Genomic DNA, 14676 nt, shown 5'->3' with positions numbered 1-14676 from the left:
CGGATATAACTAACTTCATCAAATAATTTTTTTGTCAATACTTATCACAATTCATTCTTTATATATGTTTTGGCAGCAGCTAGCAGAAGCATGCAGAGGGAGGGAAACTTGAAAAGCCACTGTGTCTGTGTGTATTGACATCAAGTCTTCAAGCTTGAAAGTGCATGCATAATATTATTGGTGATTCTTTTCCCCTTCATTCCTTGGTTATTAAGAAATCCACTTGTTCTACACTTTCTGTACTGTGAATCTTAAAGTGGGTTTTTGCCAACCATGAATATTGTTTCCTGGTCATCATCATCAAGCAAGAAGAAGATGACAACAAATGCTGATCGAGATTTATTAGATATCATGCTTTCTTGGTCTCTTGAGGACATTTACAATGAAGATTTGTACAAGGATCAGGTTTGAAGTTTGCTACTTTACACTTTACAGTACCCTTTAGAGTCTTTGTGTTAGAAATGATCTTCCAAATTATTATACTTTGTCATGTTGAAATCTTTTTTTCAATCAAATAATACCCATTTACAGTGTGTTTGGTTAGAAGGGAAAAGTTGTAGACTTTAGGAAAATGCTATTAGATTGCTTTGCTTTGCCTCCATTTTGAAATACTGTTTGTATTTTGCAGGTGAAATTTATTGATCAATCATTCAGGTCTGTTGATCATTATTTTGGCTCTTATGTGTATCCATTGCTGGAAGAAACTCGAGCGCAATTGTGCTCGAGTATGGAAATCTTACAAAGTTCCCCTTTTGCTGAAGTAATTTCACTCAAGGAGGCACCTAGTAGGAATGGGATGCTCTACAATGTTAGAACTGATAGCTGGAGAAACAGGTCCTCCTCTGGTCATGGAAGAGAGATGTACAAAACATTGATTGGGGATGTTTTTATTTTAGCTGATTTTAAGCCTGAAATCGTCAACGATTTACAAAGGTCGGGGAAGACGTGGACGTTTGTTGTGTCAGCTGGGGTGGTAGATGAAGAGATGAAGGACGATGATGTGGAACTGATGTCTTCTTTCAAAATTCTTCCGTCTAAAGATATTGATCTTGATGAAGTAGAGGAGAAGTCTATGTTTATGATATTTTTGACAAATATAACCCCCAATAGAAGAATATGGAAAGCCCTTCACATGCAGCGACATTCAAAGTTAATCAAGAAAATTTTATGTGCTGGTGATGTGGTAAGAGTTCATTTTATGTTATGCCTTTATATTGAGTGTTTCAATGTTAATATCCTGTGATAAATTTATCAGCTACTTGAGATCAAACATTGATAGTCTTAACCTATATCAAAGCATAAAAATGTAATAATATCCAGTTTTTTATTGTTATTGTGCTGAAACTCATTGTTGATTGTTTGTTGTCTCATTTTTTTATAGAAAGTATATTATTGATTTTCTGTTTGTGTATAAGAAGATTCGCACAAGCTAGAACCAGGGTTTTCGATAGCGTGCTAGAGCACCATAGCGCTGCGTAGCAGCTCTTGGCTGCTCGTAGTTGTTGCATAGCGGTGCAATTTAGTGTAGCGGCTGTTGAGGCTGCTAAAGCAGAGGAAATGACAGCCATAGCAGTGCTTTTTTGCAGCTATTTGGTGAAATTGATAATAACTCACAAACAGTTCATATCAGGGCATTTGGGGGAGGTATTTCAGGGTTGTTGCTTTGTAAACATACTGAAAATGGTACCATGAGTTTGAGGAGTTTGGGGAGGTATTTCAGACCGGTCTAGTTTTAAGAGGATGAGGAGGAACTGATATAGAAATTTCATGTTTTTAGGCGGTTTAGTTTATGGAATAGAGACTTAAACCACTTAGCTACCTTGAGTTTTGTTGGTACAAGTATGTTTTGTTTAAGACACCTATGACTTTTTAATGTTAATTATGAGTGGCATGACTTTTTAATGTTAATCATTTATATGCATATAGTTATATTATAGTATATAACCTATACAAAAAATTCACCATAGCGGCGATCCCGCTATGCGCTATACTACAATAGCATTTTTGCGGTCGGCTGCTATCCGAGATTGACAACACTAGCTAGAGAAATTGTTCTTAAAATTGTAAATGAAATTTTCTTGTTCGTTGTTATGGAGACTGTAATTTCGAAGTATAACAATTTTACAAATTTAATTATTTTGATGACTAATGTTTATATGCTGGGGACAGGTTGAGGAAAGCTGTGATCACTGCCATCTGCAGACTGATACTCTAAGGGATGACAGAGCATATCAAAGGTTATCATCTGATTTGAATGAGTCCCAGTACATGGCAATTTCTGCTTGCCTTTCTTCCTCTCAATGCACTCATAAGTCCACTGTGGATCTTATTTGGGGTCCCCCGGGAACCGGCAAAACCAAAACTCTGGGCACACTGCTTTTTGCCCTACTGAAGATGAACTATAGGACTCTTGTTTGTGCCCCAACTAATGTTGCCATTAAAGAAGTCGCATCACGTGTCTTAAGCATTGTGAGATCATCCGTTGATGGAAATTCTGATGATTTGTTCTTTCCATTAGGAGACCTTCTTTTATTTGGGAATCATGAGCGGCTCAAAGTTGGGGAGGATATTGAAGAAATTTATTTGGACTATCGTGTCGAGCAGCTTTCAATGTGCTTTAGACCTCCAACTGGCTGGAGATATTGTTTTGGTTCGATGATTGATCTTCTTGAAAATTGTGTTTCCCATTATCATGTATTCATTGAGAATGGGTTGGGAGAGAAACAAGAGCAAATTGATGATAATAATACTGATAGGACCAAAGATGATAATAACCCTTCAGATTGTAGTGAAAGCATGTGCAAATCTTTTCTTGAGTTTGTGAGAGAAAGATTTCTTGAATTAGCCTCGCCTCTTAGAAACTGTATTTCTGTCTTATGTACCCATGTAGCCAGAAGTTATATTAGGGAGCATAACTTTGAAGGTTTGGTCTGCCTCATCTGCTCCCTTGATTGCTTTCAAACTTTGTTGCTCCAAAATAATATTGTTTCTGAAGTATTGGAAGAACTATTTTCTCCTCCCCAAATGCAACACAATTCTTTTGAGTCTTCTGAAGGTGCTGAATACTTATTAAACAAGAAGAGAACTGAATGCCTATCTTCTTTAACAATTCTGAAAGGTTCAGTTGGTGAACTCAACTGGCCAGAGTTTATGCCATCAGAGTTGCACTTATTTGAAGAATCAATCAGAGTGTTCTGTTTCCAAACATCCTCTTTAATATTTTCCACTGCTTCTAGTTCCTTCAAGTTGCACTTTGTTTCCATGGAACCACTGAATGTTTTAGTGGTTGATGAAGCTGCACAGTTGAAGGAATGTGAATCAGTCATACCTTTACTTCTTGGTGACATAGACCATGCCATTCTGGTTGGAGATGAACGCCAGCTACCTGCTATGGTGGAAAGTAATGTAAGTATTCTAAAACTGTTTATTTTGCTAATATTAATATCCCGGGTCCCAACATCATCATATATTGAAACAAAGATAAGTTCTCTATTTCCAGCTAACACTAAAGCTTATTTTTTGTCTGTATTAGGTTTCTTTTGAAGCTGGTTTTGGAAGAAGCCTATTTGAAAGGCTAGACTCATTGGGTTATCCAAATCACTTTCTTAATATACAATACCGTATGCATCCGGCAATAAGTTCCTTTCCAAATTCATACTTCTATTTAAACCAAATTCTTGATGCTCCAAATGTTATGAGAAAGACCTATAGAAAGAAATATCTCCCAGCACCAATGTTTGGTCCATATTCCTTTATTAATATAATTGGTGGCAGAGAAGAGTTTGATGATGTAGGTCGAAGCCGGAAAAATATGGTTGAAGTGGCAGTTGCTATGAAAATAATTAGGAAGTGTTTCAAAGGTTTGTGTTTGTTTTTATTTTTATTTTTATAAAGGTTTGTGTTTGTTTATTTGTAAATGATTTCTCTGTGCTAATCTATCATGTTTTTGCATATTCTTTTTCCTTGAACAGAAGTTCAGAAAATAATTGATTTAATTGGTTGTGATTGTTTTAATTTGCCACTAGGTAATTCAAGTATTAGTATTTAGTATTAATGTTATTGCATGTTAAAGCTACATGGTTTATTCATTTTAAAGCTACATGGTTTTAATTGGCATAATGTTTATCACTAGGTAATAATCTAAGTATTAGTGACATTTAAGATCACGTGTTTATAAGTTATAATGTGAGTTCTTTAAAAAAAATACTTATGTTATTTTATATTGTTTCTGTTACTACAAATGTCCAAAAGGTGTACTCAAGGTGCATGATAAAGGGTCAAATATACTAGATACTATGAATGATTTTTTTTATTACTTTCTTAATGGCCATTGTGCACATATTTTATAGTAGTGATATTCTGCATGCTTTTGCCTGGTCTGCAGTGTGGCTTGAATCTAAAGAGAAGCTCAGTATAGGCGTAGTTTCTCCATATGCTGCCCAGGTTGTTGCGATTCAGGATGTACTTGAACAGAAGAAGTATGATAGTTATGATGGATTTGATGTAAAGGTGAAAACGATTGATGGCTTCCAGGGCGGAGAACAGGACATTATTATTTTATCAACTGTGAGAACTAAGGGCAGTGCGTCACTTAAGTTCATCTCCAGTCACCAGAGGACTAATGTTGCTCTTACAAGGGCAAGGTAGAACTTACTATTCTCTATTTTTTTAAGTTTCATTTGTTTATGTGCCACAAAAAAGTATGTGTTAATGCTGGTGCTTTAATATTCAACAGGCACAGCTTGTGGATTTTGGGAAATGAAAAGACGCTAGTAAGTCAGGAAAATGTCTGGAAAGATTTGGTGCTGGATGCAAAAACGCGTCAATGTTTCTTTGATGCTGATGAAGACAAAGATTTGGCAAAAGGCATCTGGGATGCCAAGAAAGAGCTGGATCAGTTTGATGATTTGCTTAATGCCGATAGTGTCCTATTCAGAAATTCCAGGTGGAAGGTATTTGGATTATTGATCTTAACTTTACATGTTTTTCATGTTCTTGATATCCTCATGCCGATATGTGCTTGACCTTTAGTTTACATTCCCACCTTCCATATTTTTGTAGGTTCTTTTCAGTGACAACTTCTTGAAGTCATTTAAAAAATTGTGGTCAGAGCAGAAAAAGAAGTCTGTTATTGGTCTCTTGCTTAAAATTTCTAGTGGATGGCGACCAAAAAGGTACACTCAAGTTTGTGGGACTTCATCACAGATGTTAAAACAATTCAAAGTTCAAGATCTCTTTATTATTTTCTCAAAGGACATTGCAAAAGAAACTAGGTACACTCAAGTTTTGAGGATATGGGATATCCTGCCTCCAGAGGATATCCCTAACTTAGTGAAGCGTCTTGATAATATATTTGCATGCTACACTGATGATTTTATAAGACGCTGCAGTGAGCAATTTTTTGACGGGTAAGTTCTTTGAGTTATATTCTATAACACCAGAGTTGTTTTAGGTAACTGATAAAATGTGTTTTACTTATTTTGTAGGAAAATTGAGTCCCCCATGAGTTGGGAAGGATCAATAGATATCCTCAAATTTAAGAATATTAATAATCATGGAGATGAAGTTGAGACGAGTGGTTCTGATGAAAGAATTTATGTTGAGAATTCTAAGGTTGAGGAGAGTTTGTTATTGATGAAATTCTACTCCTTATCACCAGTTGTGGTTAGCCACTTGCTTTCTGATCGTAACATTAATGAACTGGATCTTCCATTTGAAGTATCAGATGAAGAACGTGAGATAATTCTCTTTCCTAGAAGTACATTTGTATTGGGCCGCTCTGGTACTGGAAAAACAACTGTTTTGACCATGAAGTTATTTCAAAAGGAGAACTTGCACCATATGGCTCTTGAAGAAACATATGGAATTAAGAGTGGTGCATTTCCTTATTTGAATCGTGATAACGAGCATGAAGAAAACGCTGATCTGAATGACAAGCCTGTCTTACGCCAATTGTTCGTAACTGTGAGTCCTAAACTATGTCAAGCAGTAAAACACCATGTTGTTCGACTGAAAAGGTATGGAACCTATAGTTCAAACTATCTGTTTTTTTTTCTTTCTCAAGATACATTGCAGGAAAAATATAGTTTTACTTTGGCTCGTGCTATAGCTAATTTTGGAATAATCTCTTTTATTAGTATGTGTCTATATGTTTGACTTTTGAAATGCTTAGGATATATTCAAGCTGAATGATTTAATTATCATTATATATTATACATATATGCAAAGTAGAAAATAACTTATGGGGAAGCTTTTTGTGTTATATCTCTCGGTCCTTTTTTACATGTTGATCATGGAATATGTTTTCCTCAGGAAAGAGAACTGTTGTGAAACTTGAGTTGTAATTCTTAAGGGTATGACTAAATTGACTATGATTTAATGACATGTTTAGCACAAATTTGTACAATTCTTTGGTTGTCAGAAGCCATCTTTATTTTCCTAGTTACTTTAGAAAAGGCTAAAAAGATAATCTAAGACAGAATTTTATTAATGCAATATCTGTTTATTTTATTTGCGTTGTTCTTTTATTTCATTCACCATGATTTTCAATTTTTCATTACCTTGAACAATATATGCTGAATAATTTCCATATAATTATTTTGATCACTATACTATTCTCAAATTTAATGTTTTTATTCTTGTCACTATTTTGGTTTGGCTACTTTCATGGTTTGTGATATAGTGGATTGATAGTATAGTACTGTTTCTCCTATTTTTTTATGATATAGTGCTTTGTTTGTCATCTAATTTGCTGATCAATATTTTTTAGCAAACAATTATGTGTGTAAATTCACTAATGTTAGTTCAAGATATTTTCAAATGATGAAATTGTCCAATATTTATTCATCTTGATAAGATAATATCTATAACTGCTTAGATTTGGCCACATGAATTGAAGTATCCGAAGTGAGTTGCATGATAACTCGTCCATGAGATTATAATTTTCATGTTGGTTCAGTTTTAGAAATTAATAATTATGTTATTGTTGAAGTTACTCTATTTTGAGTCATTAATCCTAGTATTCATTTTAGTATAATATGTGCAACCTCGTTGAACTAATTTGATTCTCATGTACTTTCACTGATTTGATTGATATCTGATATTAATAGATCATGTTTTGCATGCAGATCCATATGTGGTAGCAATGTCACCGCTGAAAATAGTCCTAATGAGGAAGATGTTGTTGACGTTGATACATCAATTCAGTTTAAGAATGTACCAGATTCTTTTGTTAATCTTCCAGAAAACTCGTACCCGCTTGTGATAACATTTCAGAAGTTTCTGATGATGCTTGATGGGACTTTGGGAAATTCATATTTTGAAAGGTTTAGTGACCTTGGTGTAAATTCTGTATCTTTAGAGACTTTCTTAAGGAAGAAGGAGGTGACTTATGACAGGTTTGATTCATTATATTGGCCACATTTCAATTCTCAGTATACTAAGACTCTAAATCCATCTAGAGTGTTCACAGAAATCATATCTCATATAAAAGGGGGTATGCAAGCAGTGGAGCATGGTGATGGTAAGGTAACTCGTGAGAATTATCTTTCCTTATCCGAAAACCGAGCATCAAGTTTGAGCAAACAGAAACGAGAGATGATATATGATATTTATCAAAGTTATGAAAAAATGAAGATGGACAGAGGGGATTTTGATTTGGCTGATATTGTAGCTGATCTTCATCTTAGACTTAGAACTAAAGGATATGATGGCGATGAGATGCACTTTGTGTATATTGATGAGGTCCAAGATCTAACCATGGGACAGATTGCTTTATTTAAATATGTATGCTCAAATATAGAAGAGGGTTTTGTTTTTTGTGGGGATACTGCACAAACAATAGCAAGGGGAATTGATTTTAGGTTCCAGGATATAAAATCTCTCTTTTACAAGAAGTTTGTTCTGGAATCGAGGAGAAGTTCACACTATCAGGGAAAGGATAAAGGGTTAGTTTCAGATATTTTTTTATTGAATCAGAACTTTCGGACTCATGCTGGAGTGCTGAAATTATCCCAAAGCATCATTGAACTTCTTTTTCGGTTTTTTCCTCATTCTATTGATCCTCTAAAACCTGAGACCAGCTTGATTTATGGGGAAGCTCCAGTTGTTCTTGAATGTAGAAATAGGAAAAACGCAATTGTAACTATTTTTGGCAATAGCGGACATGTCGGTGGGAATATTGTGGGCTTTGGAGCAGAGCAAGTAATTTTGGTACGAGATGATTCAGCTCGAAAGGAAATTTTAGACTATGTTGGGAAACAGGCTCTTGTTCTAACCATTTTAGAGTGCAAAGGCCTTGAGTTTCAGGTTGTTAAAAGATCATTATATGTACTTCAAATTTTGTTATTTATGATGTCTTTTTTGTGATGGTATTCTTTGTTCTTTTCCAGGATGTTTTGCTGTACAACTTTTTTGGCGCTTCACCTTTGAAAAACCGGTGGAGGGTGATTTATGAGTATATGAATGAACAAGATTTGTTGGAACCTACAGAATCAAAGTCTTATCCAAGTTTCATTGATTCCAAACACAATAGTTTGTGCTCTGAACTGAAACAGCTATATGTGGCTATAACCCGGACAAGACAGAGATTGTGGATATGTGAGAGTACAGAAGAGTTCTCTATACCTATGTTTTACTATTGGAAAAAGATGGGCCTTGTACAATTCAAAGAACTGGATGATTCTCTTGCACAGGCAATGAAAGTTGCAAGTAGTCCCGAAGAATGGAAGTCACGCGGCATAGAGGTTTCTTTCATAATCAAAAATTATTTTCATTGTGCTTTCACAGTACTGAATTAAATTAAATTGATTTATCCTACACTTTTTTTTGAGCTCAAATACTAGTTCAGTGATGACTTATCCGGTTCTTATTATATAGTTTGATTTGCAACTTACAATATTTGTGTACCTCAGATTATATTATGATGTATTATTAATGGCTCCCTTCTATCTATCTACTTTCCCCTCCAAATGATATCATACCATTTTGACTGTTCCTTTGCAGCTATATTATCAAAACAACTTCGAGATGGCGACAATGTGTTTTGAAAGAGCAGGAGACTCTTATTGGGAGAAAAAGTCTAAAGCAGCTGGTCTTAGGGCAACTGCAAACCGTGTACATGATATTAATCCTGAGGATTCAAATGCAATACTTAGAGAAGCCGCTGAAATTTTTGAAGGCATAGGAATGGTGGATTCTGCTGCCCAATGTTTTTCTGATTTGGGGGATTATGAAAGAGCTGGTATGAACTTAAGCTTTGGTACCTAAGTGTTAAATTTTTTGCTATTTGTTTATAAAATATTTTAGTAGCATCAGTGTCTTACAAACACAAATTACAAGTTTGTCTTGAATGGTTATATTATAATGTGTTCATTGGCTGAGGTTACCCAGGCTGTAGATTAGAACTTGCTCAACTACAGTAGATAAGGAAGAATGTCCATTCTCTAATTTTATATGTTGTGGGATTGGGAAAGTTTGTTCCATTGGTTTTCCATTTTACTTTCTTGCTTGTTTCTGTTCTTTTGATTTAATGTGTATTTCTTATCCTCTTTATCATTCGCCTTAATAAATTCCTTTTATGTTTACCACACATCTAGGCCCTTATTTTTCAAACTTCATTGTTGCTATGTAACTGTCTTTTGCCTAGTAGACATATCTTGGTACATTTTTTTACCTTATGCTGGATACATCTCACTCATTTTTTGTGTATATTGAACTGTCCTTTTTTTTCATTTGCACGTAGAGGAAACTGAATAACTACTTTACTTCCCTTGCTATTTTTTATGCTGTATTGCAAACAAAATCCTTTTTTAAGCAGTGTTCAATAAAAGAAACTAAATAAATACTCTCCTTTATGTATTAATTAATGTGGGGTTTGACTTAAATAGGGGTAAACTTGAAATGTCGCAATAACTTTTCAAAAACCAGTATATCAACTAGTTTTAACATATTTCCTTATTTTGTATGATATGGTTGAAAATGACCTTATAAATATAAATGGAGGGAGTAATACTTGTTCCGTTTTTAGAATATTTCTTATCTAGTTATTGGAATTCTACTAAATAAGTCAAGCTTTTAATGTAAACTATCACATTGACCCAATTCAGGTTATATGACTGTAATTTTCTTGCATTGTTTTGGATTAGGGCATTTGGTTTTTTTGCCTAGGAGTTTCTCTTATTTTGTAGTTTAAGTGGAAATCATAGGCAAAAACTTTTTTTAGTCTCCCAAAGTTATCTGTGGCATCAGTTTGTTCCTTGAAAGAAAGTATACATTTATTTAATTCCTCAATTATATATTGTGACCTCAAACATAGATACATGTCACCTGTTTTTTTTTTGTGTTCACTCTTAAAGCTACTATGAAGAAGTTATACCAAGAAAATTCATATTTAAAACATACAATGGACTTGTGTGTCAGGAAACAGGGAAAGGATACACAAACCTAAGATTTTATGTCATTGAATTAACCTTTTTGCTTCAGCTATTTAGTTAATGAAGAATGAAGAGATATCTGGGAAAAAAGGAAGACCGGGGGGACAGCCATGGTTTAACTATTTCAGGAAAATAGGGTCTCTGACCAAAAATAAAAAAGGAAAATAGGATCTCATTATGTCCCTTTTAACAAAATATTAACAGAGCTGGCACCTGTTAAAGTAGTTATAGAATTAGTTAGAAAGTAGTTTTAAAATTAGTTAGGTTGTAAAAGTTGTAAACCCAGGGCTTTAGTTTAATTAGTTAGAGACGGGTAGAAGAAACGGACATTTTGAATTTTTAGCATATGAGAACAGTGCATTAGGAGAAGTAGAGATTGGAAACTCTTGAAAGAATCCTCTTTTCTATGTTAGTGTTTAGCCATCAATAACAGATTTCGATTCATTCTTACTCTCTTCTAGAATCTCTACAATTTTTTCTCTTTCTTACTTGTGGGTTCCTCAAGCCACCCAATATGACACATTTTTAATGCACTCTTATATTTATGCTATGTAAGATTAATCTCGTTTATGCTTTCAGGGACGCTTTATTTGCAAAAATTTCAAGAGCCTGATTTGAAAAGAGCAGGTGATTGCTTCTATTTAGCTGGATGTTATGAAATCGCAGCTCAAGTGTATGCTAGGGGCAGTTTCTTCTCAGATTGTTTGACTGTTTGTGCAAAAGGAAGATTGTTTGACACTGGCTTCTCTTACATTCAACACTGGAAACAGAATGATAATGCTGACCATAGTTTGGTTAAAACTCATGATCTGTATATAATAGAACAAAATTTCCTGGAAAGTTGTGCTCGTAATTATTTTGATCATAAAGATGTCAGATCCATGATGAAATTTGTTAGAGCTTTTCATTCGATGGATTTGAAGCGTGACTTCTTACGATCATTGAATTTACTGGATCATCTTCTTGTGTTAGAAGAGGAATCAGGAAACTTTCCGGAGGCAGTAAACATTGCTATGATGATGGGTGATATTCTATGTGAGGCTGATCTTCTTGGAAAAGCTGGTAGATTCAAAGAAGCATTTGATCTTCTGTTTTATTACGTACTTGTGAAGTCTCTTTGGTCTTCAGGAAGCCAAGGGTGGCCCTTAAAGCCATTTGCACAGAAGGTTGAGCTTTTGAGAAGAGCATTGTCATTTGCAAAGGAAGAGTCATGCAGCTTTTATGAGCATGCATCTGAGGAAGCAGAAATATTATTAAATGAGCATGGTAACATTTTTGAAATAGCCATTCATTTGAAATCATCTCGCAGACATAAGTGTGTCAGAGGTGAAATATTATGTTTGTGGCAACTTTTGGATGCTCATTTTCATTTGAACTCCTCTAAATATATCTGGAAAGACAGAGTGACTAAGGATGTTGTTAAAGGAATGGTTTTAAAGAATCAACTTTCTGTGGAGACATTGTTTTATTGTTGGACATGTTGGAAGGATAACATTGTTCATATATTGGAATGTCTTCCAAGTTTCAAATCCCAGGACATTCATCAGCTTAGCAGTTATGGAAAATTTGCATTGAATTACATGGGTGTTCGAAAGATAACATGTAATCGAAATCAGATTTATTCTTTGCTCGTTCCTGATGCTAACTGGGTGATAAAATTGGGTGAAAGGTTTCTGAAGAAGAATGGAAGGTTGGTTTCTGTTGATATACATTCTTTAGTTTCTTTTCTTCAGAGCTATTGGAGTTCACAGCTGCTTTCTGTTGGCATCGCAGTTTTGCGCAACCTTGATGCACTATACAAGTATTCAGTTAATAAAGGCCTTTCTGATTTTTGTCAGTTTCAGTCTTTATTGCATATCTATGAAGTCTCGAAATTTCTTCTTGGATCCAAATGTTTTAGCCATACCCATGGTAACTTGAAGACATTAGAGAAATTTCGCAGGCTTCCAATTGACTGTTTACTTCTCTACATTGTTCCCTTAGACTGGAAGAAATCACTGACAAGAGACATGGCCTTTCTAAGGACAACTGAGGCTTGTAAGGATTTGGTGAAAGAGACCATCTATGAGAACATTAGGGTGAAAGATAGGCTAACGTATGGTCTAATTGGAAGGGTGGTGGTTATGATTCTTGGTACATCTAATCTGAAAAATGAATTGTATGTGGAAGTTATGACCAGATTTGAAGATAACATACCCTGGAAGAAATTCATTCAGTGTTTGCAGTGGAGTTCAACTACAGAAGTTTCACAAGGTAATGATTCATTTGAGGATATGGATTGCGCATTTAGTTTGTATGAAGCCTTGAAGTGTACTTACAATGTGAACTGGATAAAGGCAATTGATTATATATCTCCAAGTTGTTTCATGTATCTGGTCGAACGGCTTCTGCTCTTGGCATCATGCCAGAAGGGGTTCATGTTTGCTACAAGGTCATCTTTCATTGAATGGCTTATTTACCAGGATGAAAATTCTCTTGACAATTTGAGTTCATCTCCGGGTATGATTGATATCCATGAGTCCATTGCGGGCCTCCTTTCATGGTTAACTTCTAATATAAATAGTACCATAAATTGGATCAGGAAGTCAAACTTAGATGTGAAGAATTACTTACCAGTTTTTGTCCTTAGATTGGTTGTCTCGATGTGTTTGCTTCACATCAGCTCTGGGAATTATCTAGAGCCACTTCGCAATATATTCGGAATGAGCTCTATAACCTCTCATTTGCCATTGGAATTTTGTGATGTTCTTAAGAACGGAAAGAAACACCTGGGTTTGAAAGTCATTGCTGAAGCATTTAAAGTGATTGACAATCCCTTGGTTATTGTCAAGTCATGCAACAATTCTTCAAGAATCCTTTGTCCAAATGCTGTGTTTGTAGATTTCGCGGTATGCCGGCAAAAAGAGCTCATATTGCAGATGTTGTTTCCGAATAGAGTCGACAGTGTTGGTGGGGAAAGTGCAGCAACTATTGTTGAATCTTCTAGCTCAACGTCTAAGGAGCTTCCTTCAACCATCTGTCCCAGTCTTCCAAATAAAAGTTGTGCTTCTGTTTCAAATCAGACATCAGATGGTGGGATTAAAAATATTAACATGTATAGGACTTTTGAATTCTTCTGGGATAGCTTGGAAGACTTACTTTTATCAATTGATAAAACCTTTTTTTATAGCAAGTCTCCTGATTCCATAAAGATACAGGCCCTATTGATAAAGGTATGCCAAATGCTTTCTTCATATTAAATACAAAGTTAAATTAGTCTTCTATCAAGGTTTTGTTCAGATTCCAATATTTATTTATTATTTATCAAAATTGTTCTTTATTTTGCGTCCTTATTTTTTTTTCATTTTTTCTTCAGAAATGGTTGGATTCATTCCCTCTTCAGGATTTGTTGGATACATGTATTCAAATTTTGAGTTCAATATGTGGAGTAGCAGAGGAGGTGCCCTTGCTTGAAGGTATCCTTGTTACCCTTGAAGACAAAAAAGAAATGCCGGAGGTGATGAACTTACTTGAAGCAATGAAACTACTTTCTACTGCATTGGATGCGAGAAATATCAGGTAAGTTTTATAGTCATATGTTTTCTTATCAATAGAGCAAGTATAATAGTTAGAATAGTTTTTCCATTCCTGTTATATGTAACAGTTTGTAATTAACGTTAATAGTTAGTTTAGCTAATATCTAAATCCAGTTACTTTCTGTCCAAGCCGCAATTTCTTATTTATGTAGTCACATAATTATTTTCTTTTTGTTTCTTCTCCGGTGATTCAAGTGTTGAGAACCAGATCTTAGTTGCAGTAGTCTCTCGGACTATTGTTATTAAACGACAAAATGTCGGGCACATTTTGAAGAAGTTGTTGTGGAAGAATGCCAATGTTGAGGATGAGCCATCACAAGCCAACACTGCAGCAGGGAATGATAACCAAGGCGCTACCAGCTCAGGACATGGAAACAACAGGGAAAACACCAAAGTGAACAAAAACAAATCCAAGAAAAACAAGGGAAGGAAAAAGGGAAAGAAGTGAATGTGTACATTGTACTTATTAAATTCTTTCCTGTCAGTGTTTTTTGTATGTGCAAATGTTGTTGTAATTTTGTGTTTACACTTCATGCTGTCTGGTTCGGTCTGCCTGCCTGATTTTGAATGATGATTCCTTTTGGATATTCAGGGGAGTTTGTACTTCTATTGAGGGTCAAGGTGTTTTTAATTGAATACATGCTTACAGTTTTGTTTTCTTATGTTGC

At 35.0% G+C, this 14676-nt stretch overlaps 1 protein-coding gene across 1 annotated transcript; it reads left to right on the top strand.

Moving 5' to 3' along the window:
* Positions 1-273: 273 nt before the first annotated feature.
* On the top strand, positions 274-14456 carry LOC130710730 (uncharacterized). The gene is made up of 15 exons (XM_057560080.1): positions 274-405; positions 629-1189; positions 2176-3405; positions 3533-3860; positions 4385-4643; positions 4736-4952; positions 5062-5408; positions 5487-6017; positions 7128-7182; positions 7213-8307; positions 8391-8744; positions 9004-9241; positions 11013-13645; positions 13789-13991; positions 14204-14456. Exons 1-15 carry the CDS (start codon positions 274-276, stop codon positions 14454-14456), a joined length of 8436 nt encoding a protein of 2811 aa, XP_057416063.1.
* The last annotated feature ends 220 nt before the right edge of the window (positions 14457-14676 follow it).

The sequence above is a fragment of the Lotus japonicus genome, chromosome 4, assembly GCF_012489685.1.
Source record: "Lotus japonicus ecotype B-129 chromosome 4, LjGifu_v1.2".
In the NCBI taxonomy this organism is placed as follows: Eukaryota; Viridiplantae; Streptophyta; class Magnoliopsida; order Fabales; family Fabaceae; genus Lotus; species Lotus japonicus.
Note: the sequence above shows the minus strand (reverse complement) of the source record. Positions and strands in the feature narration are given on the sequence as shown.

Excerpts from the sequence above, each read along its gene's own strand:
- LOC130710730 (XM_057560080.1), top strand. The coding sequence starts at position 274 with ATGAATATTGTTTCCTGGTCATCATCATCAAGCAAGAAGAAGATGACA. Across the intron at positions 1,190-2,175 it reads GTGCTGGTGATGTGGTAAGA|GAAAGCTGTGATCACTGCCA; the intron begins GTTCATTTTATG and ends GGACAGGTTGAG. Across the intron at positions 3,406-3,532 it reads CTGCTATGGTGGAAAGTAAT|GTTTCTTTTGAAGCTGGTTT; the intron begins GTAAGTATTCTA and ends TGTCTGTATTAG.